At 37.3% G+C, this 26,161-nt stretch overlaps 1 protein-coding gene across 1 annotated transcript in view; it reads right to left on the bottom strand.

Annotated features, from left to right (window-relative positions):
• Positions 1–23,156, bottom strand: part of NEIL3 (nei like DNA glycosylase 3) — a 56,922-nt gene extending 33,766 nt beyond the window's left edge. Inside the window, exons 1-2 of the mRNA XM_044681663.1 lie at positions 23,001–23,156; positions 7,344–7,471 (exon numbers count right to left, since the gene is read on the bottom strand). Of these exons, the coding sequence (XP_044537598.1) occupies positions 7,344–7,471; positions 23,001–23,156 (284 nt within the window). The remainder of the gene's footprint in view (positions 1–7,343; positions 7,472–23,000) is intronic.
• Positions 23,157–26,161: the final 3,005 nt, after the last annotated feature.

Raw genomic sequence — 26,161 nt, forward strand, 5'->3', positions numbered from 1 at the left:
GGGAAAAAGAACCTCCATTTCTTAAACTAAAAATGATTTGCTTATCTTCCAAACCATCACTGTTATTTGGAATCCACCTTTCCCTCTCAGCTTTCCTTACTACGATAAGTAAAAAGCCGTGAAGGTGTATATAGGCAGTAAAACTTTTGATAAGTAGCACTCAATGAATTCCATAAGGGTCATTTAAGCCGGCTAAAAAGCAATGCTCGATTATCTTCCACGGCTCGGTTAAGTGGTACACATCACTTAATACTCCAAGACATCATACAATTGATTCCATGGTAAGAGTCTCTAAAATGACATGCTGTGAAATGTTTGAAGGATACTTTCTGGAGCTTATGTGTATTTGAATTTTCAAAACGATCAGTCAGATAAATCACAAACTGGAAAGCCAGAATATCTTTTGAAAATGCTTTTTTTGGTGATAATCTTTTCCAACAAATACTTTATGAGAAGACAACTGTCCATCTAGAATAGAAATATCTGTTAATGCAGGTAACTAGAGGGCAGTGGTCAGAAGTAAAAAATGCAGACTTGTAAATACGAATCTTTTAAAGCCCTTTATAATCTGGCTCCTGTACATCAACCCAATCTTATTTCACATTATCCCAATTCAAGTACTTTCTAGCACAAACTGGCCTGTGAACAATTCCTTGTAGATGAACTTCCATCTTTTCCTACTGTGTCTTGGCACTAAGTGATCTCCCCCTGGTGCAGAATGTACTTCTTTCTTATCTCCTTCATTTTCTTCAAAGAGCATAAGTACAATCTCTTATAAGATGACTTTCCTGTTCTCTCCCCATGGCCAAATATTAGCACTCTCTTCCTCTTGAAATTACACTATCGAATAAGCCAAACCAAGAAAACTATCTATATAGTGACTCTAAGAATGGAAATGGAAAGGACCCAAACCATAAAATAACAAATAAAATGCTTCAAAATAACAAGGGATAAGTTTGTCCTTAAAGAAGAGATGGTTAGATGACACTTCTCATTCCTTTGGGGAAGTGGGGAATTCAATGGACTGAAGCACAGCATTTTAAAAAAGGAATTGTAATTTTTTCCCCTCATCTTTTTTTTTTTGCATTTTTCATTAATTTTTACTTTTTTATTCCTTTGTTACATATGATGCCTCTCTGAAAAGGGAGAAATTTAAGTTATATAAAATAAAAGATATCAATAAAATTTATTTCAAAAATAAATTCTATTACTTTTCTATATTCTGTTATTTCCTTAAGTACCTGTTTTATTCCCCTTATAGAATGTAAATTCCTTTAAGGCATTTTTCTTTTTCCTTGGTGTCTTCAGTACCTAGCACATAGTAGGCTATTAATAAGTGTTTGCTAAATTGAATTGTTTAGAATTTTAAACATACTAAGGATTCTCACCATTTAAGTAACTGCTGCCATTCCTTATCTGAAATGAAATGTTCTTTGAAAAAACAAATATTTTTAAGTGCCTACTATCTGCCTAGTATTAGGGTGACAAGGGAAAAAAAACCAATAGTCCCTGAACCTATATTGGTTCCATTACCTATGTCATCACAGTCCTATACCTTGTTTTCCATAAAAATGTAAATAATCATTATCTGAGTGAAGTTTTTAATTTTGCTTAGGTTTTTCATTTAGCAGTTTTTCTTAAAGGATTGTACATCTATATTCAAATCCATCTATCAAATGAAGAACCAGATCTAAGTTTTAGTACTTACTATGTCAGTCATATATCAGCTATATATATTAACACAGAATTCTCAAATATCAATTTATTTCAAAAAGCTTTGAATACTTGAAAACTACACAACTTGAAAATACATATACACTGGGCTTGTATGGCCTTTCAAACAACTCATGTTGACATAGCAATTGAATATTTACAAAGCTCATTCCTTATAACAGCTCTATAAAGATGGCATAATTCAGGTAGTTCTGTGATCACCTCAATGTGTAAGTTTCTTCCAAAAATAGAATTTATATCTGCCCATGCCTGACCATGTCCTCCAAAAAAGTGGCCACAAGAAAATTCAACATCCTAGAGATCTCCCTCACTTTCTTCTAAAATTGCAAAAATACCAAAGAATAATTCTGATTAGCTACCTGCCCTCTCTCATTTAACACATGATTAGTTCATAATTTCATTCTAGCAAACAATTCCTTGATGGTGACATCTTTTACTATTCTTCTTCACTGGTCATATGTTGTCAACACTTATACCCCCCATTCTCCCCTTTACTGATTTGACTTCTGTATGCTATTCATCTTTAATTCTTCATAGACTGCTGAATTTTATGTTTCTCTGACATATAACAACATTGGTAAAAATGTTGGTATTAAAAAGGTAGACCTTGGCTTTCACATTTTCACACAAAAAATGAGTTTTGCAAACATCCTACTAAGAGCAGCCATGCCCTTTATCTTCTTCCTGCTCAACTCTGGAACCAACTCATTATCCTTCTTTACTCTCTGTCCAGATATTAAAATATATATATATATGTATGTATATACATATATATATATATATACATTTTTATGAATAAGTTGTAGGAGTTTTTCCATTCAAAAGTATGCAATGATCTGGGAAAAATATATTTTTTATCTGCTTGGTCTTTCTTGTGTGAAAGGTTATACCAAACTCTTTTGAATCAATAATTATTTCTTCTAGAAGTCTCTCCATTGTTCTGAGACTTGATGTAATCAGCATAATGTCATCTACAAAAAGGAGCATCTGGAGAAACAATCTGAATGAAAGAAATGATTGGTTTTTCTTGGGCTCTGCCCTGGATCTCCCCCATTAGAGGCAAGCATATATTTTCTTATTTTATGCCTCACCTCATGTTTATGATAAGGTCATTGAACATGATTATTTCTCTTACATATTTTATAGAATGTTCAATAATTTTGATGTGTAGCTTAGATTTTGTTGGAAGAAAAAGCTCAAATATCAAAGTGGCAAATGCTTGTTGACTAGTACAAATGCAATCCACTGTTGAATGCTACTTGTGAAAACCTGCTTATTCCTCCATTCAGAGTATCCTTATTTTGTATACAGTTAAAACTCATAGTGATTTTGTAGGGAGAAGTATTATTGTACTAATTAATATGTGAGAAAAATGGAGGTTCTGGGAAACTAGCCATACAATTAAGTTTGGAATTCCAGATTTGAATCCAAGCCTCCTTACTTAAGGTTCAACTTTCTTTCTAGCACATTTTTGTGCTACTCTAAAATTTATCCTAATTTTGTGGGAAAATTACCAAGGAATTTAGGGGATATTAAAACTTTGTCCAGGATTAATATAAGTTCTCCAAATGGTGATACCAGATTGAAATTGCACAACTTAGATGAAGAGACCTTCATTCAGTGACAGAGTAGTAGTCTAGATATCTTACATCATACACTACAATAAGCTCTAAATGGATACATTGCCTAAAATATATCACATTGTTAAAAATTTTTAGAGAGAATGAAATTCTAGCAGAATTATGGGTAGGGGAAGAAATCTTAATGCAACAAAAAATGGATGCAATCACAAAAGATTAAACAGATCCAATTACATAAAACTCTTACAATATTAATGGTTTTGCCTAATTACTTTTATTTTTTATGAGGGTAGGTTTTATTTGGGTAAGCTGGAGAAGTTGGGCGAATCATTGGGAAGTGTGAATGATGTAAAAAAAGAGAGGAGTATCAATAATATATTTAAAAAGGAAAAAAATATTAATATGGAAGGAAGAAATAGAGGAAAGAAGCCCTGGGTATTTTGGGCTTTATCGTGTTTCAGTCCTTACTCTACTACTAACTTGCTGTGTAATCGAGGGCAAGTCACTTTACGATTTTATTAATAAAATTACTTAATTGAAAATTAACATCCCTTTAAAATCCCTTCCATCTCTAACATGTGCCTGTAAGTAGCAGATAACCCGAGTATCTACTGTATGCCAAACACTAGGTTGTTACTGAGCATACAATTGATTTTAGGTCCCCAAGTTCAGCTTCAAATAGATGCTTTCTACGGGCCTCAGAAAATGCTACATCTCTGTTTTCTTTTGGTTAGTAAAGAGTACAAAAGAAACAATCTAGGAGTTTTCTCCATCTTGATGCTGAATTGCGTTATTCTCCAGAGATAGCAATAGAATGCTCAGTTTGAAGCCAGAGTGTTCTTATTTTAGAACTACATGAGAGACAACTGATATCTCTGGATTTAGAAATGTTATTGTTGGTATCCCCCCTCCCTGAACCCCAAAAGCCTAGTGGATGACATTTGATTTTTAAAAAATGAAAAAAACCTCCTCATTCCACAGAAATAAATCCACAGCTTATATGTGTTCATCGATAATGTATCAATGCTTATATATCTCCAGTACAAATTCTATTATAAATTGCACTGTTCAGACAAATTTCCTTCCCTCCCTCAAATCACACCCATCTCCTACGGCAATAATGTAACCTACAATATATCATGACTGCATGCACTTTGCAGACATTTGCTGATGTTATCAATTTCAGAAAAAAAAGGATCACAAGCTGACTTTGTGGTCCAAGGACCGCATCTGCCAAGAAAAAAGAAAGACACGACCTCACAGAAAAGGGGAGCCAAAAAAAACAAAAACAAAAAAACAAAACCCCAAATGCTAAACAGTGCCACGGAAAAGGCACTAACAGTCACATTATATATTTGTGACTCATTCTCCTTTATTTAGGAGCAGAGGATTTATTGTTTATTTTTCCTTTTTTTTAAAAAAAAAAAGGCAATAGATTTTCAATTGCTTAATTTTATGGATTTTTTCATTTATTTTGTTTTTATTTATTTATTTTAGGGATTTGCCTCAAGGCAGAATGCTAACTTTCAATATAGTCACTATTAGACTTGATCCCAAAATTATCATAGCCCAAAGCCTGGCGGCGTCAAAATTTTTTCACAGACATATACATTAATTTGATATTTCTAGTATTAATAATAATAACTCTTATAATATTCTTTAAATTCTGCAAAACTTTTTCTTCATTATAATCCTGAGAGCTAAGAGGGAGTTTATTTTTTATATTTTTATGGATCTGGCCTTCTGATTTTATCTGTATAAAAAGCTCCCTACGTAAAAATTCTCCCCACTGACATAGGTCAGCAATCATCCCAGCATAATTCTTAAAAAGATGCTTGAGACATAGTATAGGGGGCCATGCCTCTATATGATTTTTTGGGGTCCTGAGCGGCGTGGTGGCATAGGATGGTTAAGGCAGGAGAAAGAAAATGAGAACAACTAGACTAGTGGTTAGCCCATGCTGTTCCAAATTCTGTGGGCATGGAAGTTTATTATATATCCTTCTCAAAGAGGTCACAGTTGGTAAGGGGCAATAAATCACACATAATCCATTGAAGTCTAAAGAATACAGATGCAAAGACAAATGGTCAAATTCCAAACCCCAATTTCAGGAGGGGATAATTCCAGGAGAGGAAATATCCCAGGGAGATGCTCATCAATTGAAATCTGCATACAGACTAAAGACTCAGGTTTTAATCTGAGTATGGAATCAGTGTCTGTTTAAGATTAAGGCTTCTTCAATTATCAAGGGAGGAAATTATCAATTCAATAGAAGCTGGTCTACCACTTCAAAGCTCTCCAATAAGAATTGTAAAAAAGGTGGGGATCAAAGACTGAGTCAGAAGAGGAGCCTCAGATTTTTATCTTAGATGGCCCATTCAGTCTGCATCCTGGCATGCAGGGCAGAAAAATCATACACACAGTTTTACTTGCCGATGATTTTGTAATGGGATCCAGATAAAATATCTGTTACAGACTCTGTTTCTCTAAATGACTCCTAATAACCTTTTTGGAGGGATCAAGTTGATTTTGGATTAACCTACCTTCTGGTACCAGAGCCTTTTTGGGGCTCAAGTGACCAGGACCAAACACAAAGACTGCCTCAGCCTGGATTGGTCACGTAGGGAATCCAGATAACAGGCCCTAAATTTGATCCTATTTCTCCAAAGGTTTTGCTACATAGAACGGCTTCCCACAACATAGAGAGAAAAAAATTATATTCCCAGAGTTCCTATGTGTCAGAGATAGATCTTGAAACTTGAAATCAAGTTTTCCTGATTCCAATTCCAACTCTTTACTTACTATACTATTGCTGCTGCTAAGCTAGATTTAATAAGTATTGTTACGCAAATTTTATAAATGAAGAAATTGAGCATTTGAGTGGAAAAATGACCTTTCCTAAAGTCACACAACTGGTAGGCTGTGGATCAGATCTAAGTCTCACCAATCTCCAAATCCAGCAACATCCTTTCCACACTTCTCCTTCTGTTCAGGAAACTAAGGAAATATACCATGAGGGGATCTGTGATTTGACAGCTGGCCCAGCTGTATGTTTATAACACCTGAAGGCGCATATGTCAAATCTTTAATGAGTGAAGCTCAGTGGCATCAAGTATTAATGAAGTTTACTAATACAGCTGACTTGATTATCTTAAATAGACACCAAGAAATTATGAAAAGCAAGCAAAAAGACTGGATGGAAATTCTCTCATTTCTCTATATGAAATAAGCTTTCATTATTCTTTTAGGACATAAAGGGAATGTAATAAGATAGCAACAACAAAACAAAAAATGACAATGACACAGATTTGAATGAAGCAGAAAGTTACTCTGTTTACATGATAAAGCTAAAGATAATGGCATTGGAGGAATTCAATGGGTACTACAGAGACAGGAAAAAAGTAATTTCTAAAATACGTAGAAAAAAACTAAAATAAATTCAGAAGAAGATACAAATAGGGCAATTTTGTTATGACTTCATTAAATTTCATATACTCAAAAACAATCTCCATAATATGACTTCATTCATAATATTTTTGTGGACTTTGTATAAATTTAAAAAGTGTCTGTTTTATAGGTATTTGCTTTGATTATGAATATTTATAATGTTAATAGGTTTTCTTTTTTATTTTTTGTCAAATGGGGAAAAGGTAGGAGAGTAAAAATGCTTATTAATTGAAAAAAGAGAATGTTTTTGTTCATTATTTTAAAAATTCATAATTTTTTTAAAACCCCCAAATTTTAAAGTGAACGAACAATAGAGCAATCACTAAATACTTTTTTTGTAATCTCCCACAAACAGACTTATAAAAATGAAGGTATGCCATTGTGAGTGCTCCTCCCCCAAATGTCTCCCTTTATGATGACATCACAATCTTAATTTACTTACCACTCCCTACAATAACATCACGGTTACTTACTTGGCATCCTATCCATCAAGGTTGACTAGGCCACATGACAGACAAGAAGAATCTCATAGAAAGTACCTCTTTAAAAATATAAAGACATGCTGATGCATATTAATCTTACCTTAAAGCTTTTGGCCCGAAGTACATAAAAAGCTCTTTCCCCAAAGTTTCCACACCACTGTAAACACATCCATTAAGCAGTCCTGGGAAATTCCAACAGGAATCTTTATTACTGTTCAGTGGAGCAGTCTGGTAGGAAACACACGTACATACACACAAACACAACGAACAAAATTATAATTCAATTCTTAAACATATTTATATTGCTGCATGCACAGGTGCATCTAAATGAGGTGAGATCGTCTCCAAAAAAGTCAGGTAATGTAATCAGCCATTTACAAAGAGTGGAGATCCTGCCAAATTGCTCTGCAATCATTTAAAAGAAGATGGAAGAAATGGGGGGTGGGAATGGGGAGAGTAGTTAGCAGACAGCTGGAAGGATAAACTGAAAATGCTTCATTTAATTTGTTCTTTCAGGGCTACGATTCTGAGTACAATGTTTGTAGAAAGTTAGTTGAGAGCTATGCAAAAATTTTCTACCTAAAATGTTATGTACGTTACAGGAACATGCACATAACATACACTTTCTCTCTTCTAAGGCAAGATATAAAAATGGGACTTCCAATCCATATACCTCCAGAGGTGAATTTCTCATAGGGAAGCCAAGATTCCTCAGTGGATCTTGGGGAAGATTTAGGGGGTTTGTGCCGCCTGGTGCTAGAGAATCTGAAGCCACAAATGAAAAACTGGACTTTTCCCCCTCCCTTTCCTGCTACCAAGGTGATATAGGTCATGACATTGCAGTAGTTCCAAAGTTTTCCTACCAACATACCGCCCAAGAGATCTCTCATAAACCTCCACACCTCACATCACTCTTTACTCCCCACTCTCACCCTTTCCCATCAATTCCCTTTAAAAAGGAACTCACAGCAGCTGATTGATACATAATTCTAGGCCATAGAGTATACAATCTTGGAGGGTTTTGGTATATTGTTGAGAATATTTACTCATTCAATTCCCTTTTTAAAAAATTTCTAATCCAAAAAATAAATTTAAGGCTGGTTTTCATCTAATAACTTAGAATTATAGAATTTTAAACCCAAAATGGCTCATTAAGATCATATATGGCAAATCTTTAATTTTAGACCTAAAGAAATTAAAATAATGGTGGGGCTGGGACTAAATTCCATGGTTCTTCACATTCCACCAAATTATTAATCTCAAATTAACCAAGTTTTAACTAATGAGGTCCTGCACAAAGACTTTAAGCAAAATTCTCAACTTTTTTCTTTATACTTGAGCTTAGTTAACTTTGTCAGCTTTTATTCATTTCCAGGGAGAATTACTAGTTGTTCTGATTTGGGCAATATGCCATTTAGTTCACTAGAGAAGAAAGAACACTGGCTCTAGAGTCAAAAGATCTGGGTTCAAATCCTGTCTCTGGTGCTTACTTTACATCTCTGGCCTTGGCAAGTTAACTATATTCCTTAGACCTCAGTTTCCTTATTAAAAAATGAAGGGTTGGTCAAGAATGCCTTTTAGATCTGAGAATACTGAGAGCTACTTTCTACCACATGGATAAGGTTTTTGTCTTCAACTTATAATTAAAAGGTACTGTCATGTAAAAGCCCAGAATAAAGTATTATCATGTTTTTCAATAGAACTTACAGCTAACAAAGAATAATTTTAAAATTAGTTGCTGGAAACTTATCCTGACCCAAGCTATAAACAATTAGACAATACACACTTGACTTTCTCATGATGCCCTTTGTAATTCTATTCAGCAGTTAATATATTACTTGACATTTACACTTTTTCCCATCCCTCCTTTGTCACACCTAACTATGATTGAGAGAGGTTCCCCTTCCCATTTTAGAATGGCTTAATAATAAGAAATCTTCAAAACAACACAGATCTTTAGAGCAACAACATATGATTTATTGTGCTGATTACCATTTATCCTGCCTATGCATGGTTGAACATACAGAAGATAGACTTTCTCATTGCAGAGTAAGGTTTTTCCATAGATAAATATCTCCGCTCCAGTGCAAGTCACAATTTTTTTTTCACATATGGAAAAAAAAGAAATTAGGTGAAGAAATAGAACTGTAAAGGCAATTCAGGTTCATTTCAAGAAAGCGAACAATTGCAACAAAAACAGAATGAAAACATGCTGGTTTTGAGGCGGGAGAACAAATTATATGAGAAAATATAGTAAAAAGACAACTTTGATAGATTTAGGAACTTTAATCAACTCAATGCCCAACCATAATTCTGGAATACTAACAAGAAAATACCTCTGGATGAAGAAATGATGGACTCAGAGTAAAGATTGAGATACATATTTTTTTGGACACATCTAATGTGGGAATTTGTTTTGCTTGACTACACATTTTTAACTTTTTTTTTTGCATATTTGCTTTGTGAAGGTTGGGGGAGGAAAGAAAAGAAAGCAGATTTTTGTTGATTGAAATAAAATTAATTTTTAAAAATACTGTTTTTGTAGGGTCTGTACCCTACCACAGTTTTCTACCTCCAAAAACAGTTGCAAAGAAATCAATCACCATCTACAGACCTATGTTCTTACTTTCTCATCTCTACAAAACCTCTATGAATGTATTAAATCTCTATGAATGTATTAATATGTTGATGAAAATGTGATAAGGGGCAGTTATGCTGTCAGATGATTGTTTATAGCAGGCCACATTTTTATGTGCACACCACTGATTTAGAGCTATTGGTCCTATAGTATTTATTGTTTATTGATTTCAAGCTAGCATCTGACTAGATGGAATAGAAAATGCAGCCTTGAAAGTTCTCTGTAGACTTGCATATATCAGTCATTAAAGAATACATACAGAAATCACTACAGAGATAACTAAACAATGATTGACTTAGGATTGATATCAAGCAAGGTTTCTTCATTATAAGGACACACTAAACTAATCTCTTGATGATGAGATGCTCTGTTCCCAAGTGACACTGTATTTAATTCCACTGAACCCTAAAGTATTATATAAATACTCCTCAGAGAACTCCTCAGTTATACTAAAAGATCACGATAACCATCCACATTTACAAGACAAAGTGGATGAAGAGCAGATTACAACATGCAATTAGATGAGCAGCCTGAACTGAAATGGCACACAGTGAACCCATACTTCCAAAAGGGTACATTTTGGATAATAAACACTGCAGATGAATCAAATGAAATTGAAGAGGAAGGAAATTATGCTGACTACTTCTGTGAACATGAATAATTAGTGCTCTCACTGACCTCTAATTTCCCACCACGGCAAAAAAACATCTCTTTTATGCCAATCTTTCATTTAGTGATGCCAAGGGGCTGGAAATTATGAGAATATCAAGACATCAGAAGGATTTAAATTCCAAACAAGCCACAGGGAAATGGAAAGAAGCTTGGAAGGAAAAGCAGATTGTAGCCTGTCACCAACAGTAACTTGTACACAGGGACCAATATTAGATATTGTCAAGGATATGTATGATCAACAAAGGAGGCCGATCGGTTATGTGGGCTGACAGAGAGAAAAGAGGGAAGCAATTTGCATGGCCTAGTGGAATTGCTGAGATACTAAAACTATAAGAACAAAGGCTCCTGAATAATTAATCTTCTATGAAAGATTAATAGAGAAACCTCAACAAGAATTGCAGAAGGCATGGAATGAACATGATTTGCATCAGTGCAGGGAGTACTTCTACTAATAAAGTCATGGATGCATCAAAGCAAGGGTAAAAAGTCATTGATATGGTTTTTCTTGATACAAGTGGCTTTAATTATGTATACTTCATTTATGCTACAGTCTTTACATGTCGCCTTTTTTTTCCCCTTGATGTTCCAGAAGTAGCTCCACATAAGCCAAATGACAGAGGCAAGACAGAGGATAAAAGGACAACTTAGAAGAAAATGGGAGACACTCCTCAAACCCTGAGACCTATTGGGAAGTGATAATGCCAACAGGGAGCAAATCCCAGAGATGCTAAGGGACAGAGGAGGCTGGGGGCAATGATTCACCATATGTCCGTTAGGCATCTTAGTGATGGAGGCAGAAGGTGGCTTCTTGTGGTACAAAAAGGAGGGCTCCTCACAGCCCAAGTCTATGTGATGGTTGGAGGGAATGAGTACCATGCAAAAATGTAGCCTCCAAAATAATGGTGGTGTGATTATTTTTTGAATACATAAGTGCCTTGTCCCATATAGGCTGGATCTCATGAAAGGAGATGGGTTACCTCTACTGAAGAAAAACAGAACTGCTGAGAGCTGTAAGCTGAGCAACAAAAAAACAGGTGCTACATAGCATTTCCTGGAGGCAAATGGAACTGCTAAGTGACTAGACCAGGGAATAAAGAAGAGCTGGGAGAAGGAAGGCTAACTAACAGCATCTTGGGAAACAGAAGCTGCCAAGGATGTCAGTGACAGCAAAGTGACTATGAAGCGCTAGACTGATGGGAAACGATAGCAGAATAATGGAAGGTATTGCACAGAAAGAACAATGGGGAGCATTGACTAATGATGCCTGCTGAGAGCAGCAGAGGGTTGTGTGAGGGAGGCAAGCAATATGGAGTAGAGAGGAGCAACGATGATGAGGCACAGACATGTAACCCCCATAACTGGAAGCCCACCAGAATGGCACCCTAAGTCCCAAGCAATTTATAGGTCTCTAAAGGGAAGGATTTTAATGCCAGGATACCTTTACTCCCTTGCTAAAGTGCCGTGTAATGCTAAATGAAAACTAGGTATACTCCTAAAAATACTAAATATCTGGTATATTCCTTAAGCTTTTAATTCAGTAATTCCCAAGCTCTATCATGTTAATTTTTATAACATTCTGTTCATAACGTTATATTCTCTATCTTCCTGGATATATTTAAGTCTGAAAGAGGCACATTCAAATCATGTACATCTATCTTTTCCTGTAAATACTTAGATGTTAAACAATTTGGTGAATATATATTTAATATTGATTTTATTTTATTAACTATAGTATTTTGAAACAAAATGAAGTTTCCCAACAAGAAACATTTGGAAAATCTCAGTTGTTGAGGATCTTTTTCTTGCAGAATTATTCTGTTTTGCAAGATAAATTATCTTTAGGGACATTAGATGTTCCTTTTTGACATAACATCAATATTTCAATTATTCTGTTTTTCATTATTGATGGTGATTTTAACTGGTGGTCTTTGGTACGTGATGCTTCAATGAGACCACATACAATATTTTTTCTTTGACCTGGGAGATCTGGAGCTTAGTAATCATATATCTAGGTGAGTTAAGGTGGATCCTTTATCCAGTTTATCTATACTTTGCTCTCTGATAGGATAATTTCTAGGAAATTATCTTTTGTATGGAGCCTGAAAAAATACCATTTTGGTTTTGTTTCATCATTTTTAGAAGCAAATAATCCTTGGATGATATCATCTCTTTGATCATTATCTTTTATGTTAATTGTTTTTTGGTTGAATTTCAAGAAGAATATGTAGAAGGAATATGTTTCAAACAAGGGAAAAATCAGTTTTCTCATCTGTAAAACAAGAGGGTATGATACAATCATCTTGAAGATTCCCTTTCCAATGTTAAAATTCTATGATGCTAAATGAAACCAGAAGAATGATTCTGCACAGCTCATTAATTAGATGAATTTCATTGATATTCTAGAGCTGTTTCTTGCCATAAGGTTCCTGCAATATCCAACAGTTTTACAAAATGTGCTTATAATGCTATCAGCATTAGATTATGCAATAGTACTATAGTTCCAAACTCATAGAATACCTAACCACTTGCTATGGTACTCCTTATATGGCCAGTGTTTTCATACTAGTGTGAAATAAAAATAAAATTGATTTATTATATGAAGACATCCTGTTTGGTGGACTATTTACACACACACATTTTTTAATTAGACTGCAGAGATATAAACTATGGCAAGGGTTCTTAACAAGTTTGCAAAATATCATGAACCCCTTTGACAATCTGGTAAAGGCTCTAGTCATGTTCCCAGAATCCATGTTTTTTTATGTGTCATCTTTCTTATAAGTGTGGTCTTTCTCCCATTAAAACATAAATTTGAGAGCAAACATGGTCTTCCTTTTTCCTTGCTTTTCTATTCCCAGAACTTAGTCCAGTTCCTAGTACATAGTAAACATGTAATAAATGGTACTTTTTTGAATGTTTTAACTGCATGAGATAATTACAAAGAAAACCAACTGCATTGATATTTAGTTACAGAAATATGTTTTTAAAAAACAAGTTCATTGATTCAAAGTTAAGATCCCAGGATATAAGGAAGACAGAAAACTGGAAATTTGCTGATGACTACTAATGACTTAAGATTCTTTTTTTTTGTACCATGTTATTTTATTTTTTTCTTAATCTAAAATTAAACAAGTATTTCTTAGGATACTTTTCATAATTTAGGTTTCAATTGCAATGGTATGAGAAATATATTACATGGTTCACTTAAGTATGTTTTAAATGCTGCTCTGTGGAATAATAAGTATTTCAAACAAATGTAGAAACCTTTTAAGCATCTCCAGTTTTCTGTCATAAAACCTAGAAAACACGGGATCTGCCTCATTCTTCTAGACCTCTGCAGCCTTTGACTTTGTTAACCACTCTCTTCTCCCAGAGTGTCTCTTCTCTCTAGGCTTGCAGGAGGCTACTCCTTACTCTCTCCCGGTTCTCCTCCTGCCTTTCTGACTGCTCCTTTTCAATTTCTTTGTTGGATCTTCATCCATGTCACTCATAACCTGTATCCCAGAAGGCTCTGTCTTGAGTCTTCTTCCCGCCTCCCTCTAAGTTACTTCACTGGGTGATCTCATCTGCTCCAATGGAATCAGGTATTAATCTCTAAGTTGATGAATCTCAAACCTTCTTAAACCAGTACTGGCCTCTCTACTAACTTCTATTAGACATCTCCAGCTAGATGTCCTGAGGACATTTTAACCTCAACACATCCAAAACTAAACTCATTATCTTTTTCCCAAACAAACCTCTCCCCTTTCCAAACTTCACTATTACAGTTGAGGGCATCATCATCTTTCCAGTCCCCCAGGCTCACTCCCTAGGTATCAGCCTCAACTCTTTACTCTCTCTCGCTTTTGTGCCATATCTCCATATCCAATCAGTTGCCAAGACCAGGCAATTTCACCTTTGCAACATCTCTCTCTGACACTGCCACCACTCTAGGGCAGGCCCCCATCATCTCACAGCTGGATCATTAAAACAGTCTGCTGATTGGTCTTCCTGAGAAAAGTCTCTAGCTAGTCCAGCCCATTCTCCACTCGGCTACCAAAGTGACTTCCCTATGTAATAAGGAGGTGATGTGGCTGATAACAGGGGAGTTGGTGGTACAAGTGAGTCACCTGGGCCAGGCAGCCTACAACCACTGTAGCTGGTGATTTGAGACTGCCAGGGATGTGTAGCCTGAGTGTGATGCCCAGTCAGTCTCCCTGCTGTCTGTAGGCTCCTTCAAGGTGGAGAGTGAGGAGCCCCTCCCTGCTGGAGTGAAAGCAGAACTCAATAGGAAGTGAAGCTCATAGGCTTCCTGAATAAAATGGATGCTTGCCCAGTACTTCCTTTGGAGTCAAGTGGTTGCTATTCTCCCCTCTCCTCAGCCCCTTGGCCCAGGATGATGTTATAAATAACTATAGAAGCTCACAGTTTTAGGCTAAGGGTTTATTTAAACACAGAAGGGAAAACTGAGGAAAGAGGGTTTAGGGTCTGGAGAAGCTGTTACTAAGGGGGACTGGCCAGTGTTGGTAATGGACCTAGAAGGTAAGATCAGGCTGAGGGAACCAGCCTTCAGCCAGAGATAGTTAAACACTGCCCTGATGTCGTTTGGTCCACCAGCTAGACCAGGGGTCCGCAACATATGGCTCTGGAGCCATATCTGGCTCTTTTGAGGGAGCTCACACTGTTACAGGAGCGTGCACCGTGAGCACTGTACGGCTCTCACGAAATTACATTTTAAAAAATGCGGCGTTTATGGCTCTCCCGGCCAAAAAGGTTGCTGTCCCCTAAGCTAGACAGATATAATTGATGAATTGGTTTAGGAGTGTCTCTGTTGCTAGGCTACTCTAACCTAATTCCTGCTCACTTCCCACCACCCACACCTCCCTTCAACCCCCTCTTCTCCCCCCCCTCCAGGGTCCCCAAGGGGAAGTCAAGGGGTAGCTGGGTGTCAAGGAAATCAGAACTCCCAGGTTGGTTCTGCAGGGATATTTCCAGTCCCAGCTCAAATTGTCCGTTCTTGGGACTCGCACCTGCTGGGCCAAAGTTTCATTCTCCTAACTGACAGGATTGCCTAGGGTAATTTTGCAAATGCAAGAGATTTTGCATAAATCCTGCATTATACCTAAAGCACAAGTCTAAGTCACTGCCTTTCTCCATAAATTCCAATGGCTCCCTATTATCTATAGGATTAAAAAATAACATCCTGTTTGGCATTCAAAGCCCTTCATAACCTGGCCTCCCTTCCCTTCTAGTCTTCATACATCTTATATCTGGCCAAGTAATCTTCCATCTAAGGACACTGACCTCTTTGCTATTGAACCAGACATTCCATCCATCTCTTGACTCTATGCATTTTTAGTGTCTGTCCCCCATGCTAGGAATGTTCTCCTTCCTTAGCTGTACCTCCTGGCTTTCATGAATTTCCATAAGACCCAGCTAACATCCCATCTTCTATAGGAATCCTTTCCCAATTCCTCTTAATTCAGTTCCTTCTAGCTGTGGATTATTTCCTATTCATACTCTATATCATTAGCTTGTACCTATTTGCCTATTGTATCCTCCATTAGATTGTGAGCTCCTCTAAGGAAGAGACTAGACTGTCTTTTGCATTTCTTTGAATCTCCAACACTTAGCACATAATAGGTACTTAATAAATACTATCTGTTACGCTAACATGATGCTGCCTGATGTGGATAACATCTTGCCATGTTACGAGGAAGTTTACTGCAGAACTAATCTTTATATAAAGCAAAACTCTTTTATATTTTACCAAAGATCATCTTTCAGATAAAAAAAAAACAAAAAATGAAAAGTCAGAGAAAAAAATATTTAAGACTTCATTGAGAGCTGGGAGATTCTAATTGAACATTTGTTCTAAAAATCTAATTTTTAAAAGAGAAGTAGATTTACAGGTTTAACTTCAGTGATCCAATTTTCCGTTATCTTTCCCAATAAGGTAATCATTTCTTATTTTCTCATCTATGTCCCCTCCCTGCACAATTTGGATTTATTTCCTCATTTCTGTGGAGTTTGACTTCTTTGGATTATCTCATTACCACATTACAAGTGACATGATAATAACTGTGTGATCATTAGTAAGGCCTGAATACTACGTTGTGCTGCTCTCTCCAATCAGCTCAAGAGAGCTGAATTCATTTGAATGGAATCTCCCTAGTAAGGGAAGAAGATGATAGCCTGTAACGAAACACACCAACAAATAAACCCCAAACAACAATTACAGGCAATAGTCTGCTAACTGGTTTCCTTATCTTAGTCTTTTCCCTCTCCAATCCATCATCTGCTCAGAGGTTCAGAAAGTAGAGATCTCCAAGCATGAACCCAAAGAAAGGATAAGAAAATGGGCTGTCATCCTTTTGTTAAAGAGATAGGTAAAGAGAGAGGTATAGGCATGAAATGGCATGTGTATGTTTAGAAAGGATTGAACTGTTTCCTGTCAAACAGAAATATTTATCCTAAACTAGGCAATAAGGAACTAGTCAGTGAAGTTTATTAAGTAGCAAGGTATACTCCAACTGCAGTCAAGTTTTCTAAGTAGGGGTTCACGACCAAGATCCAAATTTAAAAGAATGAGAATCATTCTTTAATTGATATGAAAAAGATATGAACTGGTAGTTTCCAAAGGAAGGACATCAAGCTATTAACAACCATGTGAAAAAAATGTTCCAAATGGCTATGCAATTAGAGAAATACAAATAACGCAATGCTAAGGTTCTCCTTCACACCCATCTTATTAAAGCTGATAAAAAAAGAAAAATGACTAATATTGGAGGTGCTATGGGTAAACAAGAATATTAATGTACTATTGGAGGAGCTATATATTTGTTCAGCAATTTGGAGCTATGCCTTAAAAGTAAATAAAGTATGCACATTCTTTTTGACCCTTCAATACTACTAGTAGGACTAGAAACGAAAAATAGCAATGAAAGAATAAAAGGAGCCATAGATACAAAATGTATACAGTAGCTTTTTTTTGGTTGTGGTAACAAAGAACCTGAAAACCAAAGAGGTACCAAATCAAATGAAGAATGGTCTTACAAATTATGGCATACGAAAGTATCGGAATACTAGTATGCCATTAGAAATGATGAAAGGAATGGTTTCAGTAAAACTGGGTTTCGGTAAGACCTTTATGAATCAAGCAGAGTTAGGGGAGCAGAACCGGAAAAACAATTTATATAATGACCACAACACTGTAAAAACAACTCCAATCAATGCAATGCACAGCTATAATCAAGAGGACTGATGATAAAGCATGCTACCCAGCTCCTTAGAAAGAGGTAGTTGACTAGTGTTGAAGAATTGGACACAGTTTTTTGGACCTGGCTAATGGGGGAGTTTGTTTTGCTCGATTATAAATATTTGTAAAAACAGTTTTATTATTTTTATGTGAAGTGGGAAGAAAAGGAAATAATTTTCTTAGTTGAAAAAATGTAATTTAATTTTTAAAAAGTAGCAGAATGACATCAATTCTGGGCTTCAGGAAAATCACTTGGGCAGCACTGTTGAGGATAAGTTACAATAGAGGAAAGATTTGAGGCAGAGAGATGAATTAGGAAGCCACTGAAATATTTAGTCCAGGTAAGAGGCAGTAGGGTAGGTACCTGTGTGTAATGAGAAGAATTGAGTTGGGAAAGATGTAGTTGAGTTAAGATATGGAAAGATATGGCATCCAACTGAAGAGTTCATAATGTGGACTCCCAGTCTGAAATGTCCATTAGATCATGGTGGCTGAGGACTCAAGAGATAGAGTAGGACTGGGTCCAAAAATATGTGACTCATCTGTACAGAGATAATGTTAAAACCACGGCAGTTGCTGAGGTTACCAAGAAAGAACATGCAGGGAGAGTTGAGGAAAAAACATCCAGGCCAGAGTTTTGGGGAATATGTATAGATATGAATGGGCTGAAAAGGAAATTGAGGTGGAAGAGTCAGACAAGTAGGAGAAAAGCTAGGAGGAAAGAGCTTTAAGAGAACTAAGAGAGAATGTCCAAAAGAAGAGGGTATTTAGCAGGCAAATACAACAAATAGGACCAGAAAGATTTAAAACTGACCAAAAAAAAAGGAAAAAAAAGAGCATTAGATCTAGCAAATAAGAGATCACTGGTAATATGAGCGAGAACAGTTTCAGCTAAATGATCAGGTCAGAAGCCAGATAATATCTATTCTAGAAGAAAGTGAGAGAATGGGGACAAGCAGCAAATACAAGTAGCTTTTTCTAGGAATTTTGAAAGGGAGGAGAGAGAGAGAATAACTTAAAGGGGTTTTAGGATCTAGGAAAGATTGTTTAATGATTGGGACTCGACTGAACAACAAGATCACATTCCTTCCACTCACCAAGTTCCACATCCTAATTCAGGCTCTCATGACTTCTCGCTTGGACTCCTGTAATGTGGTCTCCATGCCTCAAGTCACTCTGCTCTGATTTATCCTCTACATTCTGCCAAGATGATTCTACTAAGACAAGGTCTTCTCCATCCCCCTAGTATACTCCAGTTGTTACCTATCTAGTCTCAAAATAGAAATGCCAACAGGCATTTAGAGCCTTTCAAAATACGGTCCTTCCTATCTTCTAGTCTTTCAACAACATCTCTTTTTAAAGGTCCCCTTTACTCCTAGCACAGCCTGATTGGACAAGTTGCCAGACATGCATCATCTCTGGATTTTGCATCTTCAGACAGATGGCCTCCCATGGCTAATGGTCCCCCTCCCAAAGTTCAATTCAAAATAAGACTTTTAGTCAAATCCTACCTCTCCAGGAGGTCTTTGTTAGCCGTCCCCACACCACCCCCAAGAAGTTTGTGCCTTCCTCTCTAAAGCTATCTTCCATCAACTCTGCATTTATCATGTATGCTCTCACACATACAACACACACAGAGCACAATGATGGGCCTGGAGCAAGATTTGAGTTCAAATCCAGTCTCAGGCATTTTCTAGCTTGAGCAAAACATTAAAGCTAGAGCTGCTTCAGTTTCCCAAGGGGTAAAATAGAAAGAAAGTAGCCTTTACTTCCCAGAATTGTTGAAAGGCTAAAATGAGATAGGAAATGTAAGATTAAAAATTAAAATCCACTACTCTAAGTATTATATTTTTATAAGATTTATTACTAATAACTTGAAGTAAAGGAAAGTGATAGTCTTAGAAAAGTGCAGGCTGCCCAGACCACAAAAAGTGGGAGTGGGGGGTATTACATACAACTTTATTGAGACAATATAAGTACGGAACATTGGAACAAAAAGGAAAGGGATTCTGGGAGATGAAGTCCAAGGGCACAAAATTCTATTTACACATTATAAAGTGCTTTAAAGTAAACCTTAAGATTCTATATAAATGCTAGCTACCATATTATCATTTTATATTGTATGTTTATTAGATTGTATTTCTATCATATTAAGATTGTATATTTATTTTATAGATATAAATTACATTATAATTCAGTAATCAAAACACATGGGCTGGGAGTCCTGGTTCTTCCATTTATGAGATTCATTTTTTGACCTGGATTTGGAATCAGAAAACCTTGTTTCAAACCCTAGTTCTGTCATTTCTTTCTTTTCCCCTCCTTTTTTTTTTTTAAATCTTTACTTTCTGTCTTAGAATTCATACTAAGTATTGATTCCAAGACAGAATAGCAGTAAGGGCCAGACAACTGGGATTAGGTGACATGCCCAGAGTCATGTCACATTTGAAACCAGGATTTCCCATCTCTAGACCTAGCTCTCCATAGCCTGAGCCACCTAGTTGCCCCTACCATTTATATTTTATATGACCTTGGGCAAATCATTTCTTTGGACCTCAGTTTCCAGATTTGCAAAAGAAGTTTGGACTAGATAACTTCTAAGTCCCTTTTAGTACTAAAATCTTTAATTCTGTGTCCTTAGACAAGTCACTTCAATCCCCCCTAGGTTCTTCACCTAAAAATTCAGGATTGATTTAACTGATACCTTTTCCCATTCTAACATTATTTTAAAATCTCCATTTCTTTGGGCCTAATCAGTCAGTCACCAAGTATTTATTAAGTTCTTATTTATGGATCAGGCATGGTAAAGTGCCTGGAGTGGCAAAGCATTGCAAAAGAAAATCCCTCTGCAAGAAGCTCAGAGTCTAATGAGGGAGATAAGATGCAGACTATGGACAAATAAGTTCTGGATGGCATAAATGGAGATCAACAATGGGAAAGCTCTACCATTAGGGGGATCAGGAAAGGCTTCTTGTATATTATTCAGTCCCTTCAGTTGTAGCTGTCAACAACGATACTGCAGTGGTTTGCCATTTTCCTTCTCTAGCTCATTTCACAGAGGAGGAAACTGAGGCAAACCGGGTTAAATAATTTGTCCAGGGCCATAGGACTAGTGGGCAGATTGAACTGAGGTCTTCCTGGCTCTCTAATCCACTGTGCCACCCTGGAACTTTAGCAGGGACTTGAAGGGAGCCAGGGAAACCAAGAGACTGAATTTTTGAGATTCCTGACCTCATTTCTCATAGTACATACAACATAATTGTTGGTCAATAAATATGTGTTGAATGACTTCCTTTAAAGCCCAGGGGCTTATGCTCCTTTTTATGGTTGACTACTTTCCCTTCCTAGGGAGGGTCTAAAGAAAGCTTTGCAATCAGAATTAAGGTGCAATACAATGTGAGAGTCAACCAGTAACACTGGAGCAGCCACACTTCCTGGGGGCTCTTATGCAGGAGGGCTCAAATGGAATCTTTTGAGAACAGATTCTAAGTTCTTACCCAGGGAAAGTCCCTCATCTTTGATGAATGCTTGAGCATCACAAAGCGAGAATTAATAGCTGTGCTATGGCAAATTAAAAAATAAATAAATATGTGAGACCCTAACTTCACTTTAGGGAAGGAGACGTCCCCAGAGATATTTATTAGAATGCAAAATTGTGATGAGTGGAAAAATGGAACTAAGCCTCTGGTGTGCATTTGAAGTGTTACATATTAGGTGTGAAATATATATCAGTTGTAGAGTTGTGGAACATTAAGAGAAGCAGAAAAGGGAAATTATAGTTGAAAGCTTCAAAGTAAGTGTATCTATCAACTTAAAAGGGGGAAGAAGAGAGCAGAGAAATAACCCACTGTTCCTAAGGCTACTTTACAGAATCACAGACTATTATCACTGAAGGGAAGCTCATCATTTAGTCTAACCTGCTGCTTATGTTACAGAAGAGGAAACTGAGACCCACTGTGATGCTGTTCCCAATTCCTAGTCTTTTGATTGTTTTTTACATTATACCATACTACTTAGCTGTGTGATCTCCTCAAATCATTTCCTTTTCTCTCTGCCTCAGTTTCATCACCTGCAAAATGAACCTGGGTCATCTCAAAGATCTTTCCATGCTCTTTATGATTTTCTACAAGAGGGTCTTGGGTAGGAATCCTGGCTCTCATCAATCATTGGTTGCTATTTGCTTCATCAAAAAAGCATTTATGAAGTGTCTAAAGTGCATCAGAACTATTAGGTGCAGAGGTTCCAGAGCCAAAAGGGTAATATTCAATTGTTGAAAATAGCATTTATAAGTTTAAACAAAGCCTATATATATATATATATATATATATATATATATATATATATATCAATTGGAGGATGCTAAGACCCATTTTCTGCTTTCTGCTTTAATAATTTCTGAAATGAAACACCTGGTGTGGGGGAATGAACCCGAGTTTCTGCATCTGAGACTCCGTTTAAATTCTGCTGTGATCTTTTACTACCTGTTTAAGCAGGGCAATCTGGCAATCACTTTTGTAGGTTTCATTTTTTCTAAACTATAAGATGAAAGGGACCCCCACCCCCCAGGCCTCCTCGCTCTAAATCTATGATCCTGCCATCTCAACCACGTATTAACACCAAGAAATACACCTACAGAAGAAGCTGGAGCCCGGAGGCTGAGGAATTGTTTGCTACACATAAATAAAGCAGCTTTGGGCGCCCAGCAGAGCTGGAAAGTTCAAGGAGACAATTTCCGGAACCAACAACTTTAAGGCCTGAAGCTGAGCATTGTTCCTCTCAGCAACAGATGCAAACTCTGGAAACTAGGCGCCAGCAAGGGCTGCCAGTCTGCTATCACAGCTGAGTCTGAATCAGGGAGGGAGCAGCACGCTGCTCAGTCGACTTTCCTGAAAGTAACACAGGGACTCCTGGGATGGCCACTTAGAAGAAAGGGGTACTTTAGGCCAGGGAGGCCTTTTACTTCCACTTTCTCTTTTTAGAAGATGTACTGAAGCGGAGGATGGGGAAAATGCTTGATTTCAAGTCACAGGACCCGAGTTCAAAATTTAATCTGCCCATTACTACTTTGGAGATCTTGGGTAAGTTACTCCACGAGCCTGTTTCCTCATCTGTAAAAATGGGAGTGAGGAGGACTAGATGAAACAGGGACTCTTTTAGCCCTAAATTTATGATGCTCCCTCTCTGATCTCTTGGAAGCAGGGCAAGCTTACCCAGGAAGGGGATCCAGATGCCCCTGGACAAACTGCAGGGCACGGTACCCGGGGCGGCTGCAGGGCGCCTCCTCGCACACCCGTCACCACCTGACCGGGGCGCACCTGAGCCCGGATTTTCTCGCCATTCAATTTGCATCCTGGCCCTTCCACCATGGCCTGGGTTGGCTCCCTTCTTAGGCCCACCAGGAGAAAGTTACGGCCTTCCGCCCTGCTGGGTTCTCCAAGCCTCCGGGTCAAGTCTCGCGCGCGCTAAGCTCCGCCCCCAAAGCTTTCTTGGGGCTTTCGCTCTGGAGTGCGTTTAGGAGGGGCCAGCGGGAACTTCTACCCAATCAGAGGGCTCAGGTACTTCGGCTCAGCCACTTCTCCGCTTTCAGGGCATCGTCTATTGGCCCAGAATCCTCAGGTGGGCGGGAGCATGGGGTGGCTGGTTTGTAGGAGTGGAGGAAGGTTGAGGATAATGCTGTAGTAGTTTCTGTCCTTCCTCCTTCCACTCTGAGAGTCCTTGAATAGCCAAGAGATTAGAAGAAAGGGAGAGGCTTCTGGGAGCAATGGAAAGGGTGTGGAATTTGTCAGTCAGTCAGTAAACATTTATTAAGAACCAGGAACCCAGCTAAGCATTGGGGATGCCAAAACCTTAGCTCACAATCTCATGGGAGAGACAAGGTGCAAATAACTATTTCAAATAAATTATATATAGGAGGAGCAGGAGGACCCGAACTCAAATCCCCTCTTAACAGCTGTTGTAACTTAACCTGTGTAAATGGGCAAAAAACTTCCTTCATCTTTAAAATAAACGATTTGGACCAGATCCTCCCATTGATTTTCTCTCTTGTGCTCCAGTAGTCTATGTGAGATCCAGAGGAGGAAACTGTGGCTCCCAGAAATCAAGTAGGCTGCCCTAGATCCCATAGGTGTTAAAAATACAATCAGGCTCAATTCAGGTCTTCTGATCCTGCAGTCTAGTGGGATTTATCTTTCTTCACTAGATCCTGAACTCTTTTTGTTCAGATATAGGTTTCTGGGTAGGGCAAGAGAATAACAATCAGAAGATCAAATTAAATAGATATACTTTTCTTTCCAAATTCAGTCTCAGAAAGGTGGCATAATCCTGAATGTATATGTTTCACATCTAAAAATCTTACAAAGCAACCAAGCAGGTTTTAAAACCTCAGGGAGTTGGAGACTCATTTATTGAGCATTTTGTGCTTTCTCTTGGGAAAGCAGGTAGTATAATTAACATTATCCTCATTTTTCAGATTATTGCCACTAAGATTCCCATTTTACAGATGAGAAAAGTCAGAGAGGTTCAATGATTTGATTAGGCCTTTTGAATTCAGTGTTCTTTCCACAAAGGCAAAGAACCAAACTTTAGACTCCCTTCTTCTGACCCTAAGACTAGTTTGCCTTCCTGTTTTCAGGTAGTTTTACCAGATGGTCCCTGCTGAAGTTCTTAAAACCATTATAGAGACTGTCTATGAGAGAAATAAGTACTAGGGGTCTACCATTCTTAATGGCCTACCCCAGTGTATACCTCTTGAACAATGGTGAACAGGTCACTCTCATATAATATGAATCATACAACATATGCTGTGACACATGTTTCAGAATCAGAGTGTCCAAACAAGAGCAAAGAAGCTCTGGATGATAAATTCAAAATCAAACAGTATTGATATTTTCTTTTATATATAGAGTGAAGAAATAATTCATTTTACTCTATTCTAAGATCACTCTCTCTGCCCTTTGACAGTATAAGCTCTTCTACATTTCCCTTCTTTTCATTCTCACTTTAGATCTAAGTGAAAAATCACTTAATTCTGGGTCTTGGTTTCCTTACCTGTAAAATAAGAAGTTTGGGCTAACTAAGCTTTAAAGTCCCTCTTAGGTCTAAATCTAGGACTATATTAGTCATGAAGGAGGCATCCCTTTAAAGGTCATCTGGTCCAGGATTTGTAATCAAATATAATGCAAATCATAGTTTAAGTGTCTACTATGTGGTAGTTTTCATCGCAAGGAAGTAAAAATGTATATGGTTCCTGCCATCTACAATCTTACTATGGGATATAACATATACCAGAAGAATTATAAAAAACAACAACAACAACAATAATAATAGCTAGACTCTTATATACTTATGGTTTGCAAAGCCTGGATGAAAGATAAGGATTTTGAGAAACACAAATGAGGAGAGTATCCTCTTCAGGTTTGTGTAGAATTAAGTAGGTGGGTGAGAGATAGAATGGGGAGTTTGGGACAGCTACTAGACCCCTTTGGCTAGAATATAAAATACATTAGTCATTCAATCAACAAGTATTTAGTAAGTGCCTATTATATTCCAAGAACTGTATTGTGCTCTAGAGATAAGAAAATTTAAATGGGATAATCCATACATGAAGCCTGAGTAATATAGAATAAGACAGAAAAGGTAGGTTGGAACCAGATTGTAGAGAGCCTTAAATATCAGACTAATAAGATTGAATTTTATCCTGGAGGCAATGAAACCACTAAACATTTTTGAGTAGGAAGAGGATATGGTCAGGGCTATGCCTTAGGAATATTATTTTTTTTGGCAGTTGGGTGAAGGATGGATTGGAAAAGGGAGAGATTGGAATCAAGGAGACTCAACAGTTCAGGCAAGAGATTAGGAGGACATGGTAATATTGTGAGTGGAGAGGAGAAGGAATGTGAGAGTTGTGATAATGGAATTAATGGAATCTGGCATCTAATTGGATATGTGGGATAAGAAATAGACAAGAAGGATTCCCAGGTCATAGACAATTGGGGGTGATGGAGAGAATGATAGGATACTGAACAGAAATATAAAAATTTAGAAGAAGAACAAGGTTTGGAAAAGGAGTTAATGAATTCGTTTTCAAAGTGATTGAGGGAAACCATGTCTCCAAGAACATAAGAAGATCAGGTGTTCTTGGTTTTGTCCTCAAGCAACTTCCCAGGGGACATTTTCTCTCACAGTTATTGTCTCCCTTTTTTCCTCCTAGGTCTTTACGTTCATAATACTTTCTTTTTTTCTCTATGAAACATCCCAAATCCCATTGAAGCCACAAAATGTACTTTAATCTACAGCTGTTACTTGGAACCTCTATTTGCCTCTTCATCATAGAGGAATAATTGGCAAATTACAGGTCCTCAACTTGGTGGGT

The sequence above is a fragment of the Gracilinanus agilis genome, chromosome 6 (genome assembly GCF_016433145.1).
Source record: "Gracilinanus agilis isolate LMUSP501 chromosome 6, AgileGrace, whole genome shotgun sequence".
In the NCBI taxonomy this organism is placed as follows: Eukaryota; Metazoa; Chordata; class Mammalia; order Didelphimorphia; family Didelphidae; genus Gracilinanus; species Gracilinanus agilis.